This window comes from Coturnix japonica, chromosome 3 (assembly GCF_001577835.2).
Source record: "Coturnix japonica isolate 7356 chromosome 3, Coturnix japonica 2.1, whole genome shotgun sequence".
Lineage (NCBI taxonomy): Eukaryota > Metazoa > Chordata > Aves > Galliformes > Phasianidae > Coturnix > Coturnix japonica.
This window is the reverse complement of record NC_029518.1, coordinates 32487681-32512296: the sequence shown is the minus strand read 5'-3', so window position 1 is coordinate 32512296 and position 24616 is coordinate 32487681. Positions and strand designations below refer to the sequence as shown.

Genomic DNA, 24616 nt, shown 5'->3' with positions numbered 1-24616 from the left:
GCAGTTACAAAAACAACAGAGCAGCAAACTTCATGTTTATATACCTACCATTCAAACTGCACTGTGTTTTTCAAAACACTCATTCAGAAGCTGTGGCTGTTATCTTATTAGATGCCTTTTCAGGCAATAGTAAAAACTCCCAAGTTGGAAACCAAACTAGGGCAATGTTAAACAGCTGGAAATATCGCCCATGCTGTGAAAATGGTACAAGTGATCATTTGAACTACTTTAAGATGAAATATTTAGCAATTTCCCCACATATTATTGGTATTTAATTAGTTGGACAGTAGATAGGAGATCAAATGTCTGAAAGGGAAAGTGTGAGAGGCATGTTAACAGAGCAAAAGAAGAAGAGGAAAGACAGACTGCCAATAAAATCTTTCAAGGATGTTGGCACCATCAAGTATAAGTGATCTGCCTTGTGCCTAAAGAAGGCTTTTATGTACCCATGTGGTTACAGCATAGAGACTCTCCCCATGGTTTAGACTTCTTACTTACTCATCTGAAACGGATGCTGGGAGACAAACAAGGTAAGCAGTCTCATGAGAATTTGTCTTTAGTTCTTCAGCATACAAACTGGCAAGTCCATGTGCCACAAACCTACTGAGTGAAACCTAGTTACGAACTGAACAAGATTCTTCCAGTTCATCTGGAGGCAGACAGGCCTGGTTTTCAGCTTAACCAAGTGAAAAACAGCTTCAAATTTTAATCAAAATGTTTTGATAAAAAATTAATATAGGAAATGGATGCATTTCCATTGTAAGGCTATTAAATCTCCAGTTTTGGCTTTGCTCCATCTAGCGGTAATCAAACAAATTCTCTTTGCTACATTCACTAAGAAGCAGCAAAGCGTGCACTACGACTAAAAGTCTGCGTTTGATGTGCTTGGCATTGTTTGGGCATGTTTGTAGTTAGTGAAGCGCAAAAGAAGTCAATGAATTGGCTTTGATGTGTTCACTGCTGGCAATGTGTTTCTCATTAGGCCACACTGTCCTGGGTAACGAAGCCCCGTGCAGGAAGCATGAGAAAGGCAGGAGGAGACCGTGTCTGATGCAGATGGAAGTAAAAGTCCACTGCAAACATGTAAACAAGGGGTGTGATGTTAGCGGGGTTTGAGAAAATGGCATTCTTAGCTTCTGCTAAAGATTTTCCAGGCAGTAGAAGTATAGAGACAGATTCATCTAGAGTCAAGCTTGTGACCTAGACTCCTCAGTCAAAAATCTTGGATCAAATCTTGTTTTGTATGTTGTAAACAGAGTAGTTCTGTAAAAATTCTACATGCTTTATATTATTATTTTCTTTTTTATTCCCCCTGATGCTTTACCTGAGTTTGTAACCCTACAGTTTCCATGTGAGCTTCCTAACAAGACAGAAACCATCTCTGCCTTTACCCAAATCAAGATTCAGAAGCAAAGATCAGTACTGGTCATATCAGTTCTGTTTGGTTTTTGTGATACATGTTTGGACTTCATGTTGGATTTGGATACATTATATGGTCTGTGCAAATACCATTAGAACATGCAAGCTTTAATTAAGCCTGGAAAATTGTTTATATGTATGTACACATACATGTGTATAATAATATACATATACATGTATGAAATAACATAATTGTTCCCTAGAGATAGGATCTGGGTCTCATTCTGCCCTATTTTGTTAAGTAGATACTTAAAGCGCTATCCTTTTGAAAGGAAGGGATTGGAAGAAGGAAACTGTAGGAATGTATCTTATATGACCTCTCTATCATCCAGAATAACAAAAAACTCCAAATATATTGAGATAATCATCATTGAATCACGTTCTGTTTTCATTCAAATCATATACTAATTAGTAAGTGATGATCTGGTTTAGAAGAAAGAACATATTGTTTTTGTACACTGTGCTTTGTGTACTGTTTGGGCCAAATTAAGACAAATAACCAAGAAAATATTTTGCTTTGATATCAGTAAATATTGGCATGAAGAAACCATTGCCCCATTATTTTTAATGGGAAGAATTCAGTCTAAACCTTTTGTTCATCAAGTTAAGGAGGTGATGTCATATGGTAAAGGCTGGATATTCAAAATAAATCACTAACAAGTCATTTTGGCTGAGCAGTATGTGTATCAGATATGCAATTGAACAAGTCTGGAAGAAATGCATTATTGTCATAAGATTTAGGAGTCAGAGCCTGATGAGTTTGTATATCTCGCAAACAGTTACACAACTAACCAGACATTTCCTGCCCTACTCAACATTTTTCAGAGAATGTGCTAGTCTTTATAGGAAATTACTTCGGGTTATGCACTTAGATCCTGATTTGGCACCCATTACTGAGTGCTTTTCTTTCTTCCCGCACATCCCAAACGACATGCCTGTCAAATAAGTGTCGTAAAATCATTGCAACATCCAAAGTGAGCAAGTGACCGAGCATTTTACATTCATTCACGTGTTCAAAACCTGCATTCCTGGAGACACTGCAGCAGCTAATAATTACGTGCCTTCTTCCACACTTCACTCAATTTGTGATCCTGAATGCCCGGAATGACTTAATAGCGAAGTGAGACAAAATTCCCTATTGCTCAGAAAAATTCTGGTTCCCTCATGCTTGTTTTCTAGTTTGAGTATGAGGAAATACTATTTTGGCCACTGCTAGGATTCAGTCCACACACAGCAGGACACAGATATATAGGTATGTGTCTATAGGTGTCTGATTCCAAACCAGACACCCTGGATGATGAGTTCAGCTCCCTGTGGGGAGCAAGTGGGTGATTTAAGAGCCTCATAGACAGCGTTTGATACCTGAAAGTTCTCAGGGTAATTATAAGTGCTCCTGCTAATTTGATGTGCAATAAATCCTGAAAGGCTTTATCAGCAGGAGGTATATAAAAATAAGCTCATTACTCTTTCTCACAAATCACCTATGATTTTTTTTCCCTGTCTTCACTACCTAGCTTTATGAATTGACAAAAAACAAATTATTGGAAGACAAATTAGTGTCTTTGCCTGATAACACAGCAGACATCCCTTCAGAAAAGGAGCTGTACCAGTACAAGCTTCATTTATGTAATTTTTTTTCAGTAGGGTCACTGTGGATCTACCCTGCAGAAAACCAGAGCAGATGTGTAGTGTCTGTGTGGAAATAGGAGCCTTCCTTTCTAATCTACACAGAATGGATACCTTTGACACAGATTAGAATCCGGGCAGGGCATTTCTCATGCTATAAATTCTGAAGGTGGGTGAATATTTTCACAATCAAAGTGAGGCTGGAAAAAGAGTTGGCTTGTCTCCAGGAAGTTCTGTTTTTCATTTCACCTGAACTGTTTAGAATTTTACAACTGAAAATTGCTTCTTTCCATCTGTGAAGCATTTGCTTCTTGGAAAAGATGCACAAAGCCGAGACATGAAAGACATTTGAAATAAATAAATAAACTAATGCATTCTTTGGAGAATCCATGCTGTTTCTCTACTGCTCCCCATTTTCTTATGAAGATCTACACACAGATGGAGGGCAGCCATGGTCTCCTCAGCAGTAACAAGGGATAGAAAATAACTCCAGTAAGTAAATTTCAGTAGCTAATTTGTCCGCAGCCTTAATAAGTTGTATTTCCAAAGCATAGGACACAAATTGGTTTAGTGAGGGTAGAACATCTTTCATATATAAGCATTCATAAACTTCATAATGTCCATAGAAATTCTAGCTTACCTAATGTGATCGGCCATGAATACTACTGCCCTATACAAAAACTTTTGGGCAGGAATAGTGTGGTGATGCCATGTGGGGCAGCAGGACATGCTTAGGAATAATTCAGGTCAATGCTTCCTCTAACACAAAGGTAGCTGGAGATTGTTGTTTTTCAAGGATATGCAGAGACGGAGATACAATGACTTATTTCTCTGGGCTCTCCATAACCTTTCATAAATCCCAAGTACCCAGCAATAGTGCAGTAGTGGTTTAAAGTCACCTTCAGACCTCCTCATTCTGCAGCGTGACTTTGTCATCACCAATCTTGGAAATGTATCACACAAAAAAATTACCCAGAGATATTGCTGAACTGAAACTGTGATAGGTAATTAGCAAGTTCTCCAGTGCTCTTTGATCTGAAATGAGTACAGCAAAGTAGAAAGAAAATTCCACAAGCAAAGAAAGCAGCGAGGGCCAGATATTTACTTGGAACAACTAGAAATCTTTCCATCGGCCTCAGCTGAACACCACTAGCTCATTCCAGCTGCAAACCTTACCCTAAATGTTTCTCACTGGAAAGCTGTTGCCATGTGTCCTTCCACATATTTCTGGTAATGACAAAGATCATTTGGTGATTATTATTATCAAGTTCTCCCTATCCAGATGAAAGGTACTATTTGCTGGATTACTGTTCAGAAAGTGAAAGCTGCATTAAGAAACAACAATATCTTGGCCTTACTTATTGCAATTAATTATCTGATGGAAGTAAAGTAATTAGCTTTTGATGTCACTTTTCTTAATTGTTGCATTACAGTGCCAGAACAGCAAAAGGAGTTCTCTCAGAAATTGACACCATTTGGTGAACTGTCAGATACATCAATCTGTATCAAAATGGCAATACCAATCTCCATGATCCACCAAACTGAAGACAGCATTTTCTTCATGATTCTTACAGCTGGAGCTATGATTAGAATGTTCTTGTGCAATGCAGAAGAGTAACTGGGTCTGGTAAAGACCTGAGGAACCAGCTTGATACTAAGGCTGGAAGCTTGGCTGCTTAGGAATGAAGCACAAAAGATTTGCTCTGTTCTCTGTAACTACACTGAAATACAGAGAGCATGGGATCTGATCCTCCTGCTATAACAGACTCAAGAGTAAATCTCCTGTTCTAAAAACTCTCTGGTTCACAGAAGTTTTGGCTAAACAACCCATCAAGTTCTGAGCAAAAAATAGAAGTGAAAAACATTAAAGGCAAGCATCTGATCACAGGCATAGCAAGGCAGTAGATGAATTTGCAAACATCAGTTATATCTCGACGCAATAGTCAGAGCTATCAGACTCTCCTTAATGCGTTACACAAAAGGGCTTCAGCACACAAAGCCTGGAACACATCAGTTTACAGATCCCAAGAGGGTCCTGTGGAGTCTATTACTTTGATGAAGTGGTATTTAAAACCGCATTACCCAGCAGTTGTTTAACCCTCCAGATGTTGCCCCTGTGGAGTGTTTAATATGATGTGAAGTGCTGGTAGGCTAGGCCATAACCTCATGTCATCTTTTCAGCAGGTCACATCAGGTCTTACTATCTTCTACTAAATCAATACAGGATGACCTGACAGCAGTTTGCTTCCTCTGCTGCGCTTCTCTAAAATAGTGAATAGGAAAAAATAAAAATAAAAAAAATTATAGAAAAGAAGAAAAAAAACACAGAAGGAAAGAGAATCAATCCAAAAGAAGAGGAGAAAGGAGATCTGGAAGCACACAAACTCTGGGAAACTTTTGCTCTGCTAGGTTTATAGCTTAATCAGGGTTTTCATCAGCAGCATGGATAAAGCAGCCTAGTGCTGCCATCTGCCGTTTTTGACTTTTCCCATCCTTTTCAACACATCAAGAAGCGGCTAAGAGATTGACATCATGAATAAATAAACTCCGTTTCTAAATAGAAATAAGCAAGAAGTCTGTATGTGTTAAGTGGGATTATTGTCTCTTAGCATTCTTGACTCTTTACTTCTCCGTTCACCAAGTGATGAGGCATGGTTTTGAGTTCAGCTAATTTTATTTCCTTAGGGTGATGTTTTAGAAACAATTGCTCAGAAATCTCGTGGCTCTCAGAGTTCAAGGACCTGACACATTCTGTTTTTCACAGTTCAGATATTTGGTGTTACAGGTACTTATTTTATAGACCTAACTTTCAAAGTTCAGAAAATTAATAAGAAATATCCCTTTGATTACAGATGATTACAGAGAAAACTTTCTGTCCAAAGGCTCCCTGACTGCCTGAAGCTGCAGACTGAGACTTCAGAATCAGATTCACCACACTTTTCAGAATATGAATAAAATCCCAATGTCTACCAAAAGGAATTCAGTTGGCATCTATAATGCAATGGAAAACGCAGCAACAACAGCAGAGTAACAAAGTCCTAGGCTACAGCAAGCAAGTATATGCTCAAATGCAACAGCTGTAAACACAAAAACAGAGGAAAGAAGCTGCTTACCTTTGAAAGACCTTAGGTACACACAAATTTCCAGCAAAATAGCCTTGCCTCCACTGCCAACCCTCAAATAAGGTCTGGGAAGGGGTGGATCCTGGCTTCACCCCTTCTGGTCACTCAGGTAAACTGCATACACCTGAGTTCTTCTGGGTTGGCTTTGTTTTCCTAACAGGTGTTCAATCACTGGTTCAAGCTGTGGTTTCACATTTTCATTACAGTATCAGATCTGCATCATCATTCTGATACTTGGTTAGCAGTGTATCTGCTACCATTTGCACTTAAACATAGTACTGCTAGGTGTACTGTTTCAGAGAATTAGAAACGAAGTTAGAGGAGTGAAAAGCAGAAAAATTAACTGTTACATAAAACTCTGTTTTATTTTTGCATGAAAATCAATTTTACTTCTCAGTGAAGTTTTTATGGAAGGTTTCAACAGGGCCAAGATTTCAACCCTTGCTGGCTGCTGTTAGCACAACTTTGACTGCTGTTACTATGATATTATATCTAAAAGGTACCGGTGCTTAGAGAAAATAATAGTTTGCTGGCCTCCTTCTTACTAAGTTTTTGAGACTGAAGTATCAAGTATGTGTTCTTGTATTGAGATCACCATGCCAGCACAAATAATCTCTTGACACATGACTGTGACCGCAAAACTCAATGTCAGCATCGTTCTATCAAATTTGAGTGCATTGACCACTTCCTTTCATTGTTTGAAAATTCTGCATAGGAATGTGAAGAAGATGTCTGTAGCAAATGGCCGCACAGGAATGGATTGTCTGTCACACCAAATTCTTGATAGAAATGTTTTCCATCAGCTGCCTTAGCCTTCTGCTATTCTAATAAACAGTCCTACAGAGTGAAATCTTTGGTTTGAAGCCAGTTCTGGCATTTGCTTGTCTGATATTAACAACAGTAGTAAAGCAGCATTTATTGTCACTAGAAGTTCTTTTTTGTAATAAACAAACCAGAGATATGCAGTAACTTCTTGCTCTGAGGTATGCTCCTTTGCACCTTTGCCAGTCCATTTCCTCCATCACCTACCTGTTTCCAAAATGCAGGCCTCCTGGAGTCTTCTGGCAGCAAGAAGCACTTGCACCTTTGCATTATTTTAGAATTAAACAGATAGACTTTAAATAAGTGTTTTGTATGCACTTGGGTGAAAAGAATTAAGCAAGTTAATTGAGCAGGTTTGTGTCAGAGCTCTTGCTGAAGGTGCAGTTGCTGTCAGCAGCAGAGAATGGATTCCAATCCTCAGAACTGCATCAGTAGCTCCAACGCTGATGTGCAATCACCACTGCAAGTCAAAAACTCCTCAGATTCAGACTCTGGGACCCAACCTTATAATGCTACCAATACACCTAGAACATATTTTACTCTCTTCCCTCTTCTCACTTTCCCGTCCACTGAGCTCAAATATCAATGGTTAATGTAGACATTTAGTGTGATGTAAAGTGTAAAGTCAACTGGTAATAATTAAAAAATATGAAATGCAGATGTGTGGAAATACTATATCTGAAAACTTCACTGGTTTATTGGAGTGGCAACTGGTACACTACTACTACATGGAGAGGAAATATTTTCAACTCATCTTACCAGACTGGAGTCATTTGCGCTCACAAGACTGTAAATGTAGGCCTGGAACTGGAGGTCATGTTCAAGTCTATTGGGACCATCCAGGAAATAAAAATCACTGGTATTCTGATAATGTAGATGCAAATTCATGCTATTTGCTTGGCAAAATTCATGTTTCCTTGCTTGATGCTTTAAGGGAGAGAGAGAACACACACAGAGAGCAAGATGCTTTAGGTGATATGGCAACTATGGCCAGATAAACGTTTACCTTTTCAGGTTGAGCATACTCCCAATACTGAAACCAGAAACAGCTGATCTGACCTTTTAAAACCAATAGTATTATTTGCTCAGACTTCAAGATGCATGTGAGTTGCCCATGCATATCCTTACAGTTTCCTTTTCCTTGCCCTTTATTTTGTGAAGACTGCAAGGAAAGCTTTTAAAGACAACACTCCAGTGATTGTTTTGGAAAAGAAAGACATCAGTAGTTCACTTGCTCACCACAGTCCTTCTGGTTGGAATTCTCTTCCTGTTCACAGATCAGTTAGACCCTCAGTGAGCAGAGCTCCTCACCTCGTTTCACAGCAATCAGGTATGAGGATGGGAGACTTTACACATCAAACTGTGCCTGTGGAAAATGGATCTGTAGCTTTTGTTCTTTACCTCCAGGTTGTGTCAGCTCACAGCGTTCCCAAAACACCTTCTGCTGTAGCTGTTAACATCAAGACAGTTTCATCTGGCTTTCTTGGGGACAAAGATTATTTATAAAAAATAGATTTTGCTGGATCATTTTGCATGGTTCTCTTTACCTTTTGGTACCAATGTCATGTTTAAATGGTTCATATATTAGTTAAAGACAGTTGAGTCATTACTTCATCAGATTTTTGTTTCATCTGATCCAGTGTTTTCCATTCCAAGACCCATAGTATAATTTAGTATAATTCTGTCAAAATACCGTTTTCTGAACATCAGAACTTCAAAAGTTTTAAACTATTGCTACTGACCTATATTCCATAGAAGAAACATATTTTTACTGCAGAGGAAAATGAATTTTTCATGCTTCTTATATATTATCTTTATTTAACATTCTGACAGATATGCATTCATTTATTATATGAATAACCTATGGCTTAGTCTGAAAATGCTGGCTGAAAGTTCACAAGAGCAGGCTTTTCTGTGAACTTTCTGTATTCATATAACCAGCCAGCACAGTGCTTGAGAATAATACCTGCCTAGCAGTATTTTGCACTGCACCCCCATGGCTACACCAGGGAAGCCGGGTGTTCTACATCTGAGTATTTCATAATCTCCGAGCAGCTTGATTGGAGCTTGATTTTCTTCTGAAATAGTGCAGGTGGTTCTGAGGAGAACACATAATGACAGTTATCTCCTACTCAAATCCTGAGTGGCTAACATAGAAAGCTCCACTATTGCTCAGTGCTAACAGAGCTTTCAGTTAAGCAGAGCTTATGGAAGCATTTTGTAGTCACTAGAAAAAAAGTGTTCTTTGTGCGTGCTGTAGTTCAGAGCTGTAAGGTCTTTATGAATGGTTACTCTCAAAGCGCTACAGAAGTTCCCATGTTCAAGGTGGTTCCTGGCTCCTCGGAAAAATGAATGTGGGGTTCCAGCCTGGGAGGAGAGAAATAAGTGAAAAAGGAGCATCCTTGACCTAGGCAGGAGAGCTCTGCCTAGTGCAGCTCTGCAGCGGTCACCAGTCAGCACTACACTGGGTCAGAGGAAGGAACACAGGTAAATGCTGACCCCAATAAACACAATGAGCACTGAATGCAAAGTCTCGACCAGAGTAACAGATCCTCCAGCCTTATTTGTCAGAGAAAAGATTTTCAGATTACAAAACTAGGAGTCACTATGTGGTCACATAATCGCATAACTTAGAACACAGAACATCCTTGAATGAGATCCAATTTAAACTTGAGTATGTCTTTTAGATTAAAAAAGCAACAACAACATCTATTCTCGATTTAAAAATTATGAATGAAAGAAAAGCCACAATATCCTATTGCTGTCCATGCCAGTAGATGCAAATATCACTGGTGTAGCTGCTTCCTCCTGTAAAACTGTCCAACTCTTTCCACCAGATCCTTTTTATATCTTTATTTGCTAGATGGGAAGACCATTAGTCCTGAAGTAAAGACTTACCGTCCATGACTGGTCACTCTCTAACCTTTAAGCTCAGAGGACTGGGTACCCAAAGCTTCTACTAGAAGGTGTTTTCCAGTCATTTAGTTGCTCTAAGTGCTGTTGTCTTTCAGGAGGACTTTAGGAGTGCCTCAAGCAAATGGGATGCTTCAGAGCTCAACACATGTATCAAAGAACAAGATTTCCCTGTCAAAATTCATATCCCCAGGAATCACAGCAGTTTTGGACCAGCTTTTCTCCTTTGAGTTTGTGTTTGGCTGTTTATGTGGACACGAGACTACACATCCTGTTTAAAGTTCTCGTGAAGAGTGCTCCTGTCAGCAGGCACAGCCTATATTCTATGTTCCTCGTTGTTTAATCTCATCTTTATCAGCAGTAGAAATGACTACTGTTCATTCAGCTGCCATCAAATGACCAAGTGCTTCACATTTTCTCTGCTTCAGATCCTTTAATCTTCCATGTATGATAACCCTAACCTTTGTAATGTTTGACAATGTTTTAAGCGATGGCTTTATTCTCTTGCTGGTCCCTAGTAATTATTAGTAGTAAAATAGCACCATATTTTTGCAGGACACTATCAGACATAAAGTTGCTTCCTGCTGAAGTGTTTCACTGCAGAAACATTTGTAACACCATTAGTGTGTGTAGCTTGTGTAGCTTCATTTCCCTGAAGTCACAAGTTATTATTCACTTAATGTCTAAGATATTGCACAGAGTTAACTGCACTGCATTTTCACAGACATCTCTCTCTAGTGATGCAAGGAAGCTTGGCAAACAAAAACTGCTTTTTCTATTTCTGTTGTGATTTTCAGCCGAGAGTGACAAAGTCATTTATTAATTAGTCAGCTTCATTTACTAACTGAAATAATATATACTCCATGTACTATCTGAAATAATAGATTATACATAAATAGAGTTAAAGCCACAACAAAGATAAATAACAGTTTCATGAGAACTAAGTGACAGAACATGAAGAGGACCTTGGGAGAACAGTGGAAACAATGCACTGGTGCCTTGTTTTTCTCACGAAGGTAGATTTTTTTCTGTCTGAAAATGGTTTATACTGAGTATTTCCAGGCTGGCCAACAGTATCTTGGGCTGCATCAAAATAGGGATGGCCAGCAGGAACAGGGAGGTGATTGTCCCCCTCTACTCTGCCCTCATGAGGCCCCATCTGGAGTACTGCATCCAAACTAGGAGCTCCCTGCACAGGAGGAATGCAGAGCTGTTGGAGTGGGTCCAGAAGAGGTCAACAAAGATGATTAGAGGGCTGGAGTACCTCTCCTGTAAAGAAAGGTTGAGGGAGTTGGGCTTGTTTAGCTTAAAGAAAGAGAAGTTTCCAGGGAGACCATACTGTGTACATCCAGTACTTGAAGAAAGCTCTCAAGGAGGAGGGGAATCAACTTTCTGCATGATTTGACAGTGACAGGACATGGGGGAATGGCTTTAAACTAAAAGAGGTGATAATTAGGTCAGATGTTAAGAGGAAATTGTTTACTCAGAGGATGGTGAGGCACTGGCCCAGCTGCCCAGAGATGCTGAGGTTCCCCATCTTTGGAGGTGCTCAAGGCCAGGTTGGATGGGGCCCTGGGCAGCCTAAGATGGTGGGGGGCAGCCCTGCCCACAGAAGGGGGCTGGAACTGAGTGATCTTTAAGGTTCCATCCAATCCAAATCATTCTGTGATAAACTTCTATGGTTTACCCTATGCATCATCTCTCTTTTTTTCCTTTTTCATATGCTGGGTGTCTCTTGACGTGTCAGATGGGTCTCCATCGAACAATTCTCATCAAGCTGCCAAAAGCCACATGCATCACATAGAAAAAAAATCTCATGTCTCCTCTGACACAAGAATTTCTGCAGAAATAACCAGCTACAAATAACCAGGGATACATATTTTCCATGATTCATGCTGCAGATTCTGCCATAGACTGAGGAGCTGTTGCACAGAATCTATCCTTCACAGGAAAAATGTTACCAGCCCGTATGATGGTGAGGGAAGCCTTCCAAAACAGGAACTGAACATGAATCAGGTCAGGATGACTCAGATTGTTTTTGTGATTCTGCAGAGAGACAATCTGAGATAATAGCTGGGTTATGTGAACTATTGCTATAATTTATTGCATAAAAATTCAAAATACAATGACTTACATTCATATTACTGTTGTGAGATAGATTTTTACTTCTGCTATGTATTCCTAGAACCTTTGTGTGAACAGTCACACCATATATATATATATAAGTCTTCTGAATGGTTCTTAGGCAAAATGTGAAGTTTCACCTTAACAAACACAACAGCGTCCCTTTAGTGGGTCAAGTAAGCACGTCTTACAATGAAAACAGTACCATCACAGCAGGACTGAGTTACAGAGGTAGGTAGACTGAAGACACTGAAGAATTCATAATATGATTATTATGTGTTGAAGCCGGGAGGTTATGATAGGAAAAACATTTCCTTTCCAGATGGTGGAAATAAATAAATAAATAAATAAATCACTGGGAAAAAGAAGGCCAGGCCTTTGGTTAAATATCTAAATTCGAATTCCGCTGCTTTTAATATGAGTAAAGAAATAAACCCAGGCAATTTCTATTTTACAGAATAAAATTACCACCTGGCTGTTGCAGCCAGTGTAGCGTAGGCAGCACAAAGTACAGTACAAGGACATCTATGATTTTTGTGTGCTCTACAGGCAGGTTAAGTAATTGGTTTTAATTTAAATATCCAGATCTTATGACTAAAGGTGCGAAAAATTCTTCTTTAGTGCTGTACTCCATCTTTGCCAGAAAGCTGTTCTCAATCAAAACTATATTTATCCATTATTTACCAGTTTAGTCAACTGAGGACAAGCTGTACTGAAAATATTTTTTTAAATCAGCCAGCCAGGCAGCAATAGGAATAAGGAAAGGAAAGAAAGAAACAAAAACAAAACAGAAAGACAAAACACATCTAGAATTCCAGGGAAAGCCTTTCTGTTGACTTTACTAGGGTTTGGCCGAGAAGTGAAGTCAGCAGATGAGAATGATGGTTATTAAAATACACGAGAGAGGCTAGAGACTCTGAATAAATAGGAGGGAGAAGGAAGGTAGAAGTTTGCAAGGTAAAGAGAAGACTGCAAATGAGTAAAATAAAAATGGGAAAGCAAGTAGTAGTTGTTGTTTGTCTTTTTTTTTGTTTTTTTTTTTTTTTTTGCGTTAATTTTTCTGAGTGGGTGCTGGAATCACAGGGTGGGCTTATTAAGGCCGGGAAATTAAAACAGCTGCAAAACTTAAGAGAAAGACTGTGAAATGTTGGGAATATCACATCTAGGTAGTACTAACAGGAAAGATTTATCTTTTTGTTGTAAATTACAGTTAGTTTGGAAATGACTGGGAAGTCTTTGTTATGCAAGTTATACTTGGGATCTTCCCACTGTGAGAATATTTTAATGTGCTCTTTCTACCCCAACAAAATGATTTTAGTAGTGCAATGGATTTTGTGAGTGTAAAAATATATATATTAATGATGACAATGACATGACAAACACTAGTCAGGAAGCCTTACACTAAGAAAGGACAGAGTCTGAGTTTTAGTAAGAAAAAAAATCCCAACACGTTAAGAAATATGGCTGCAATTCTATGGCTAGCAAATACTTCAAAAATGAGCTCTTGTTGGAAGAGTAAACATGAAAGGCATATTTTGTCTTATTAATCCGTAACAAAGACTGACACATCTTCTGAAGAACAAAGTGCAATTCTTTCTGAAATATGGAAACTTGACTAGTGAGCAAACACATGATCTAAACCACACCAAGCCTGGGGATGGAACAACCAACTTGCTGGGAAAGTACCTTTGCACAAATGACACTTAATGATCCAGTGAGTCTTACAGACCTATGTGTTTGTGCTCAGTGAATGCTGATGCTTGTCACAATGGCAAAGAAACTCTGGATCTTTCTTCCTTTGTTTTTGATTGTTTGTTTTTTAAAAAGAAAAAAAAGTTTTTCTTCAGTAAAAACTTAAAAATAGGCAGATAGTGTAGAAATAGGTAGCTGATCAACAGGCCGGTAGTAGATAGAAGCTGCTTGCTTTTTTTCTCTCATGCTTTTCTGGTTGGTAAGACTTTAATCTCCTTATCATGTTTCCGATTCAGCTTCCAGTGCAGTAAATGGTTTCCATTCACATTTTTATTTTGTCACACTTAGGAAATTACAGCTTTCTCTTTGGATGTGGGAAAGGACCTGGTAGTCTTTACAACCACATTATAAATGATGGATGCACATGCTGTTGATATTCCAACTAGATGAACGTAGGCTGCCAAACTTCACATGAAAAGGCATTTTCACCCTAGTCTTACAGCCACGAATCGGGACAGAGATGATCCATCACCATAAATATCTTCTGCATAGCTCAGGTCATGGCCAACACCTTCTTTCAGTGCATCAGGATACCATTGTTCTTGTAAGCTGCAGCACCTCCTCACCTTTGGGTCCATGTCCATGGAAGCATTGTAGACTGCTTACTTCTGTTGTGGAATACTGCCTCCAAGGCCACCACACCACTTCCAACACAGTTATCTTGCGTGGGCTTCGGCTTTATGCACATGGGCACCATGATTTGATGTCCCAGGTATGAAGGATATTGCTCTTTCCAATTTCTATGTAGGTACAACATGATTCTTAGTACAAAGTCAAAGAACAATCTTGCCAGTTCTCCAAATCCCTGGAGAATGCAGTAAGGAGAGCCTGACTGACTAAAGCCACCTCTGATGAGAGACAAACTGTCACAAAATTATTTCTTTTCCTAGCATGCATCTCAGTTTGCTTTCATCAATAGCACCCAAGTGGTAAAAGATTGTATAGGATTGCACAAAAAGTTATTTAAAGCCTTGCTAGTAAGGAAAAAGAGTATTTGGTAGCTGTCTCCCACATTGTAATGCTTCAAAAACATCAGCTCTGTCACTAAATGGCCTGCAGGGATCACAGCAGCTTCCAAAAATCCAGCATTTCCCTGAAAGCTATCAGATCTTCCTTCCTCCATCATCAGCTGACAGGTCTTGAGCCAGCACAAATGACTAGTAATAGTAGTATTAGTGGTAGGGTCATTGCATCATCTAGATGGGAAAAGGCTTCAGGGTAATCAAGCTTAAGCATCAAGCTGACCTTCCGAAACTATAACTAAACCATGCCCATTACTAGGAGCAGCAGTAGCAATGATAGCAGCAATACTACTACTAACACTTGATCCATAATGCTCCTCACAGGATGCTTTGAAGACCAGTTTTCCAGCAGCGCAGTGCCAGTCGCACACACAGCAGGCAGCAGTAGAGCACATCTGTTTCAAAGAATGCGCTGTCTGCAGCAAGCACTCCTGTGCTCATGTACACTAAGGCACCAGCACACTTGCTGTAGGACAATGTGGGGTGGGAGATCTGTTCCTACTGTGGCTGAGGACAGAGCTGCGCTGCCCGTGCTGTAGCGGTAAGCCACATGCAGCCTGTATCCTGCTGCTCTGTACATGCAGCACCACACGGCAACACTCACTCACCAGCTCAACCATCAGCCCTCCCGCTCCTTGGGAATCCAGCACCACTCAAAGCTATGTGAAATCCACAACCAGACCTCTTGTTTTTGGTTCCTCTGCCTGCCCAGCTGCATCACCAGACCCTCAGTTTTACCAAATGATTCAGACAGGAGTGATGTCTCCAGGCACTCTGGGAATGTCCTGCCTGCTGTCCCACCTCAGAACGTGACCCCCCACTTCGAGTGCAGCCCTTCGAGTTATCCTTCATTTGTTTGTTGGTGTGTTCCCTCAGATCTGCAGATCGCTTTGATTATTTGCACATCTGGAAGTTGTCACACGCTCTTTCTGACCGTGACCATCTGAAATATTATCCAGCAGGACTTGAGGGAAACACAGTATGGAAACAAAAACGTCCTACTCATAACAACATGTGGCAGGAATTACTAAATGACACCATCCCAAAGGGGAGTGCTGTATATCCAAGCAAAGATAAACTTCTCTCCATTCTCTAAAGCTGGGACAATTGCTTTACATTGCATCTGGTCCAGACATTATATATATAATATATTATATATTATATATCTTATACATTATATATTATACATTATATTATATATTATACATTATACATTATATATTATACATTATATATTATATATTATATATTATATATTATATATTATATAATATATATTATATAATATATATTGTATATAATACATGTAAGTACTTAATATATTTTTTCATTCAGCATCATGTAATGAAAGTTAACACACTGTTACAAGGGCTGGGGTGGAACAAAGCCATTCCTTCCATCCTGTAAGTTTCAGAGGGGAAGACTATATTCCCACTACATGATTCTCCATAGATAAGCCTCCCTCAAAAACAGTTCAGAGGACACCAGGGTGTACAGCCTGTTGATCCCACGCAGCCCCCGGGGTTAAGCTTCAATTCTATGTGCGAAAAAACATGAGATAGAGATGGCTGAAGTAACAGAGGCTGTTTCTCAGCAATCCCAACACACGGACGGCGTGGGGAACAGGGCAAAAGCAGCTTGATATGGGTGCCCGAGAATCCCCGTGTATTTGCACACACGGGTTTCCCCGAGACCCCGCTCCTGTCCCGCGGCTCCGGGTGGGGGCGCCGTTCTTCGCTACGGCGCCACCGCGCGGTGAGCGCCCACCGCCTGCGGGACCGTGCGCCCCCGCGAGGTGTCAGCAGCCGTCCAGGCCAGGGAGGGGAGAGACAGGGCTCTGCCGGCAGCGCTGTAGCGAGAGAGGGCTCGGTAATAAAAGGGGCTTTTTGTGCTGTCTTTCCGTAAGCAGCGGTATTCAGCAAGGCTTAACCAGAAGGAAAGAAACGGAAAGAAATGGAAAACGATCGCTTCAGAACAATTGGGGAACGGGAGGAAGGAAATAACGACAAAAAAGTCAATGAAACAAGCAAACAAAAAAACAGTCCCCTACCCTCACCCCCCCAACCCCCTCCAAAAAGAAAAACCCAAACACCCCCTCCTTTTTACAACACCAAACTGTTTGCTTTACTACGCTAAAGAAAATTGCTTTGACTGATGCTGCGTCCTCTGGTTTAGATTTTATGCTCTATTTAGATTTCTTAGATGACAGACTGCAATGGATACCAAAAACGTTCCATCCAGTGCACATACAAAATTTGTATTTTAAACTATTACGCAAGTCCAAGTGAGTGCTACTGCTCTGGTTATACTTTATCCTTAGCAGAATTAAAATCTTGGCCATACTGTGGCAGATGGGCACTGATACACTGACTGTGCTGGTGATGCTGCATCAGTACCAATAAACAGTGCTGCAGAGCCCAGGGGAGAGCTGCTATGAGAAGCTGTGTGGTACTGAGGATGGGTGCTGAGTGCTGCAGGCAGTGTTTCTCTGACCAAGTAGGAACTTGCAGCCAGCCACAGGACCACAGGGCTTCAGCAATGATGGGCACAGAGCTCCGTCCTGGCACAGGTGCTTTCAGGGCTAAGAAAGGGACACAGTGGTAACTTTGTAAGTCTTTGCCACACCATGAAGATAGCTGTTTTTCTTCTTCCTTCTTTTCTTTTACACAGTGCAAACTTTGTTTAGATGACAAGAAAACACAGGGGGGCTCAGCGTGGTTTGAAGAACACACATATTAGGCTCCTCTGGTGCCTGACCTCAGCCTTTTATTTCTCTCTGTCGAGCTGTCCCAGCAAGTGTGTGTGTCCTGCATCTCCTTCTCCTCTGCCACTTCCCCCAGAGCATTACTGGGACAAATGGAGTAGGGACTGCAGCCACCCACAGCCACTCACAGGAGGCAGAAGTTGGTGGCTGTAACATGGGCACCAGTGCCACTACTGCAGAGGTTATTTCTGTGTCCTGTTCATTCTTCCTTCCTTGTTCTATTCGTCCCTCTGGGTCTCTTAACCTCCAAACTCTTTGTTTTTCTTTTCTACGGCTCATGAAAAGACACAGAGTGATCAAAGGCGCTCTGTCCCATCTGTGTCATTGGTGGAAAGAGGCTTCAAAAGCTTCCAGGAGACACGTGCACATGCCCCACATAGGAGGTGGGGTGGGCAGCAGTGAGAGGAGTTGTCAGAAACATCTTTCAGAAGTTTTTAAAAAAACCAAAACAACAACAACAAAAAACCAACACATCTTATTGTACCAAAGAGGAGTCACAAATGGCATCCAGGTAGTGATAGCGATCCAGGCATGATAGTACCCACTGAGCAAAAGTTGACTGCACTTTAATTGCACTTTAAGTCAGCAGGTTTCACATCTCCGATTGCACTGTAAGTGTGCTGAGAGGTTGGGACAGGAGGAGGCAGCGTGAGATGCCACCAGAGGCACTGGGAGGTCAGCAGATACTCAACTCTCCTTGTAGACAGGAACCACAACGCGCGGTTTTAATGTAGCATTGAGGTCAGAGTAGATAATAGGGGTCAATTAGTTTGTCATTTGTTCCAGTCAGCTCTGACCAACAGATATTTTAGAAATGATCAGGAAAACAAACAATCAAAAAACCCAGAACTTTCTTTTTTAATAAATAAATAAAAATATTTTTCCTCCATGTAAGATCTCTAAGTGTCAATAGCAGATGAATACAAAAACAAAAATAAACAGATCATATCAGTCTGTATGACAGGAATTGCACTTGTGAAGAAGCTCTTTGGAACAAAATGAAAGTCTGACAGTATGCGTTCCCATTACAGGCAAAAAAATAAACACAAATCAAAGTTCCTCCTGCCTACACACTCACCAAGTGGGAGCACAGCTGGAGTGACTGTCCCTTGTCTGGGTTTTGGAACAGAGACAAGAAAGGATGAGGGGAAAAAAAGGAGAAGGGAGTCAAGAAAGGAGATCTAGACAGAGATCCTGCAAGGCTATTTAAGTGATTCAGGTGGGGCAGAAGAAGAAAAGGACCAACCTAAATTGGTCCTTTTACAAATGCATCCTAAAACTGGCTTTCTAGACACCAGTTTCATCATTAAGTAAACATTATCTAATTACCTTCACTGTATATTCAACAGTTTTAAATAGTCAACTGTTTCAAAACACCAGAACATTTTTTTAAAGGCTATTTATTGATGAAACTAGAGACTTACCTTCCCTCCTTCAGAAAGCTGCCTGTACAACATATATACCAGTTCATTAGTTTCACTGATACCTCCTCCCAAATCAGCACAGATCAGTATTTAGAAATGCTTGCTAATCTTCAGCTTTAAGCTACCTTTCTGTCCCCCACATTCTGCTTGTTAAGAGACCCAAGTGTTCTACATCACCCTGTGGACGCTCCCAACTCTCTGTTGCTTGGAGGGCAATCCAAGCTCTTAATTACTCTGAATCAGAAATGCCTGCAGTGAACAACATCTGCGCCTCCTAACCCCATCCAGAGTAACACAACTAGACTTCCTTTTGTCAATACCTGACCAGTGCACCTGAGCTAAGAAATATCCAGCTCCCTCCTTCGTCCTTTCAGGTCCACATCTGGGCTTGCCCATCAGGCCTCCCAAGGACAACACCCTAGGCCCTTCGTCCACCCACACTGTTATCTGCTTGGGCCACATCTTGTCTACTTCTGTCATATATGCCATTTTATATATGCTGTTTACTAATGTTAGCCAAATTTAATTGGGAGGGAAAGAAGACAAGGCCAGATGGTCTGCAGCTTCTTTACTGTTTCTGTAGCATCATCCCAGTGATCTGCAGGGCATTTGCATCAAAGAAGGTGCCATCACTAACATCACTAACAGCCATCCTCTAAAGCAGGGATGGGCAGCACTGGCTCGAGGAAGAGTGGATAGTTGGTGGGAGCAGGATGGGAAAGGAAGGTCCTGCAAGATCAGGTCATGGTCAGAGGTATGGTGTGAATCAGCCCTGGCCCCAGTTGCTGCTCAGACTTTTCTTTAATGTTTTCTTCTTATTTTCTTGCAATTTCTTTCAAGTCCAAGAAACATAAAACAGAGTGCAAAGACTGTTTGTGGTCACTGTGAAGGAAAAGAACCATAAGAGACTGAGATTCGTAAAAAGGTGTTATCTGGGGGGAGGGGAAGAGAAGAAAGAGAATCTAAAAGACCAGATGAGCCATATAAAGAACAGCACATAGAAATAGATGAACTCAAAGAAATGTCATAGACTTCAGATTATGCATTCAATAAAAAGGCGGAAAAACAAGTTATATTAAAAATGCCATTGCTGTGCATCTTTCAAAACAAGAAGGTGGAAAGGAGTAAAGAGGTGGATAGAAAAATTACATGAATAATGAAAAGCTTCGTTCACGTGACAGAGCAGAAGCAACAGCCACAAGGTTAATAGCAAGGGTGGTAAACAGCATTTGTTTTGAAAAGGTGACATCTACTATAAACGTAATGAGAAATTTCAAAATCAATTTTAAAAAAAAAAGAGAGACAAGGTGAATGCATCAGAATATATTTTGTGAGCAGAGAACATGTATAATAAAAACTGTGCAAATGCCACTTACAAGGTAACACTTACAATTGTGTCTGAATATTATTTGATATTTACTATCCATGTTTACCCTTGTAAATAATTTTTGGAGGTTCTCTATTGTCTATTGTCATGGCAATTGCTCTTAATAATCTGCATATACAGATCCCTTATGTCAAATGCTGATGAAGACAGTCACAATCATTCATGCTTTAGCATTATAAGTGTTCCTCACTCCCACTCATACAAATAAATACCAGCAGGAAAAAGGAATTAAAAAGGAATACAAGTATTTCACAGATTAAATTAAAAGGAAAAAAGGGAAAAAAAAAAAAAAAAGAAGAAGAAGAAGAAGAAAAAAAAAGTGACCTTGGTAAAAGAGAAGTACATTCTGAAAAATTAGGATGCTACTCAATGGAAAACTGAAGACACCCCAGTGAGCCAGGAATAATGCACTACACACCAGTGGGAACACCTATGCATTACCACAAAGCAGTTGTAAATCACGGTGCCTCGTAAAGTTCAGCGGTGACCACCTATTGCAACAGGGGCAAGCTCTGCCACTGTGTGTATAGGCAGACACACAGCTGGCACAACATGAACAGCAATCCTCCTCCTTGGAGCCATGGCAGGAGCACTGCAGCCTCCACCCAGTGCTGTCCTCTGTAAAATCTCCATAATGTCTCCAATCTGGAGGAGGGCAAAGGAGTCAGCCCACATCAGTAAGGAGTTATCCCTTTGGAAACACTGAAAGAGGCTGCAGCATTGCAGTGGCCATTTCCACATTTGAGCAATGATGGAGAGGACATTTTATTATAGTCAATGTAGCAGTCTCATAAAAAACTAAAGGGATAAACTGGAACAAAGAAGATTTTATTGGGCTTCTTCAGAATATCTTTAACGTGAAGGAGGCAAAAGCATTAATCTGTTCAGCCTAGTCAGATCAAAAGACAAATCAGAACTATTCAGCAACACACTTAAATGAATTATGGACATAGAACATGTTCAAATAAACTTTTGGCAATCTCCCTTGAACATCATGGGATTAAAATCTTATTTTAGAAAGGTTCCTGTAGCTATTAAATTCCCTTTAGCAAATTTTCTATGTTTTATGTACTTAAGTTAGTAAGTTCAGTGGTACTGGTTCTATGCATGATATCTCTAGATAGAAAGGAAATTAAAAATATGGTAATTTTAAAGTCTAAATTCAAATAGCTGTTAATAACTTGGCATAAAGATAAATAAATGGAAGAGCCACAAAAAAATCCCTGACGATTCCCAACTGTTACTTAAATAAAACAGCCTTCTCTCACTTCAGTCATTTGCTTTGGCTTTCATTCATATTTTTAATAAGTAAATATCCTAAATGCATTCCTGTAGTTCTTATTTTCTGGAGCTCTTTTTTGCTCTCCTATTTGTTATTTGTTGGAGGACTACCTGGCATTTATGCCTTACAATTTCAAATAACATTAAGGGTGCAGTTTGAACAAAGCGATTCCATATATTTGGTATTAAGAGCTTTCTTTCAGAAGAAAAATGTCTGAAGGAGCAGCCGCAGCTGGTGCTGTTGGATGGTTTCTGCTGGCAGCCCTGCCTGGTGCTGGCGTCTCACCAGCGGCATGCTGCCTCTCCAGCACCCAACTGCTCTGTGCATGAGTTCTCCTCCCTCATCAGTTCCGTTCTGGTCACCGCAATTAATTTTCATTTCTTTCTTTTGTCCTCACTTTCAGCTCATTAATTTTTGGCCAGTCTCCATGGCTTTTTCAGCTCAGCATTTTGCTCCTTCTCCCTTCCCTCTTTAAGGCCTTTTCCTTCCCTTTTTGATCTCATAGGTTCGGTGAGAAGCTTTTAATGGCAACTTACACAAGGTCTGACATCTGTTCTGCTGTTCTCAGGTCAAGCAGTCCCTTTAAAGAAAATCAGGATGGTCCCAGCCACCTCAGGAGGTGCTGACTGATGACTCTCCCCATAAGGACAGCCTCTTCCCTTTGGGTTTCTCCCTTGGTCCTTATTTTTCCTCAGCAGAATTAAGACCTCACTGGACTTCCTAATGGATACACCACTGTGAAACCAAAGCTATACTTCGTCTGCTTGGTGGTTGCCACAGTAAGAACAAATAAGCCTTGCCCTTGGTTAATCTTAATTTACAGAAGCGGATTTTCATAATGTTTGGGAAAAAAAACAACTGTCTTTTCTCAGTGGGGATGTAAAAATATATCATGCCTACCAGGAGTTTCCATTCCCACTGTGGCAGCACTGACAGATGACAGTGGAGGGACGAAGAGATCTCAAATAAAGGCTTTAAAAATCAACTTGCTGCAGAGAAGGTTTTGTTTGATTTTCTTTTTCAGCCAAATTCACTCACAGATAACAGTAGAGTTGCATCACTTGAAACACAGGCTCAAATGAAACATCAATAGAGCTACCTGGCTACTTTAAAATCCTTTAAATGTATACTTTAACCTTATAGCCATTGTGTTAATTTCTGTGCAAATATAGGAAAAGACTGCTATTCAGTATAAGCTTCATATCTACTGAGGCAAAAGAAGAACTAGAATAAAATGGGCCTAGGGATATAAATAATCTGCGTATTTTTATTGTCCAGACAATGTTGCAAAAGGCTTTGAGAAGAAATAACCACCATAATTTCCTTAGGGTAAAGTTGTATGAAATATTCAATGCAAGAATCTGAAGTGTTAGTTATTCGATGGGAATGATTCTTCAAAGCAGACACTGGTATCTAATTAGTTAAATCCTAAGGAAAAGCAGGCAGTATACCAGCTGATGCAATCGGTGGCAGCAGGAGTTGGGAAATAAATATCTCTATTTGGCACTGAGAAGTGAAGCAGAGCTCAAATTTCTGTGGATATCCTGGCCCCAAGTTCATGCCTCAGAGCTCTCATTTCTGCAGTAAAGGAAAATTAAATCTCAGAGTTTAAGATCTGGGGTTCAGTGTGACTATTTATTAGAATTCATCTAGCCTCCCTAGACTGAATATTTTGACTTGACCTAGATGGAGCTCTTGATAAAATCAAGCTCTCATGGGCATTACCAGTGTTCTGTGATAAAACTCAGCTCGGAAGCATTGTGCTGACAGAAACTGCAACACTTTAATGCAGTGATTATTATCCTAGTTAGAAACCAGAAACACTGCAGCATGTGAAAACAAAGAACAACAACAACAAAAACAACAACACAATTCCCTTCTCCCAGATCTCAACCAAGTAAATAGCAGGGGGGTAGCCATTCAAGGTGATGAACAATCTGTTTGTTCTTGGGTTTATTCATACCGTTTCTCTGGGGATGCTGCAGTCAGGGTTACAGCAGCTCAGCTCCCTTCTGCCCTCAGCAGCCCTGTCCCAGCGGCAGTAACGCAGGTAGGCATCTGGTGCTGACTGAGATGAATCCAGCACTAATCTATTCTAATGTACTGCTGGATTGTGTCTACAGCCAGCTTGCTTTGTGTCAGGAATGGGGGAGGTGGGGAGAATTATGACATTTTTAGGTTTAGTAGTCCCTCTGCAACAAGATCTCTGTTTATCAATATCACACAAAAGTGAGTACAGCAGATGGTACCAGCTCTGGCTGTCCTGAGCCAGTCCTGTGCAAGGCTAAAAAGGATCTTTCAGTACATTTGTCCTACACACCATCTAATGTCCTGGAGCTATTTGTCATTTGCCTTAGTTCATGCCACTGCTTTTCTACTCAGAGATTCTGCCACTGTCTCTAAATCAGATATTCGGTGAAAGTGCAGCTTCTCTTCTGCAAGCAGGGATATTATGGCTTTAGCTCCATTTAGCATCAGAAGGCTCTATATCCATTGTCTCATGGACAATGCCTACAAGCTCCTGTGAAACTATGAGTAGGTCTCTCAGGTGAATATCAGTATTAGACACAAATACAACAGCACATGTGAACTGAGCTCCTGAATTAAAATTGCATGTTTCTTCATTTTCAACCCCAGGTTTGAGCTCTAGTCTCAGCACTTCCAAACCACCGTTTCAGCTTAAAATGTTGCACTGCGGCACGCATGACGGCAAGGAGAAAGAAATGGTGACATATTTAGCAAAAGCATACTCATGTTCTCAGCCAGACTTGATCATGTCCATTCCTAAGAAAATGCAGTTCAGTTGATCTGCTCTTGGACAGCAACTGAATCGCTGAGCAGACTGTGTAGACTGCACCATTACAGCTAGCTTAAAGAAAAGTTTGCTTATGTGATGATGAGCAAGCTGGAAAGGTCTCACTGCTGCTAGCTTGCTAAAAAGAAAATGAAGAGTAAATGA

The 24616-nt window shown here is 40.4% G+C and overlaps 1 protein-coding gene across 2 annotated transcripts in view; it reads right to left on the bottom strand.

Annotated features, from left to right (window-relative positions):
* Positions 1 to 8773: 8773 nt before the first annotated feature.
* RGS7 (regulator of G protein signaling 7) overlaps positions 8774 to 24616 on the bottom strand; it is a 207693-nt gene continuing 191850 nt past the window's right edge. For both annotated transcript variants that reach the window (XM_015857784.2, XM_032443898.1), the window contains exon 17: positions 8774 to 9356. In XM_015857784.2, the coding sequence (XP_015713270.1) occupies positions 9195 to 9356 (162 nt within the window). In that variant the 3' untranslated portion in view covers positions 8774 to 9194. The remainder of the gene's footprint in view (positions 9357 to 24616) is intronic.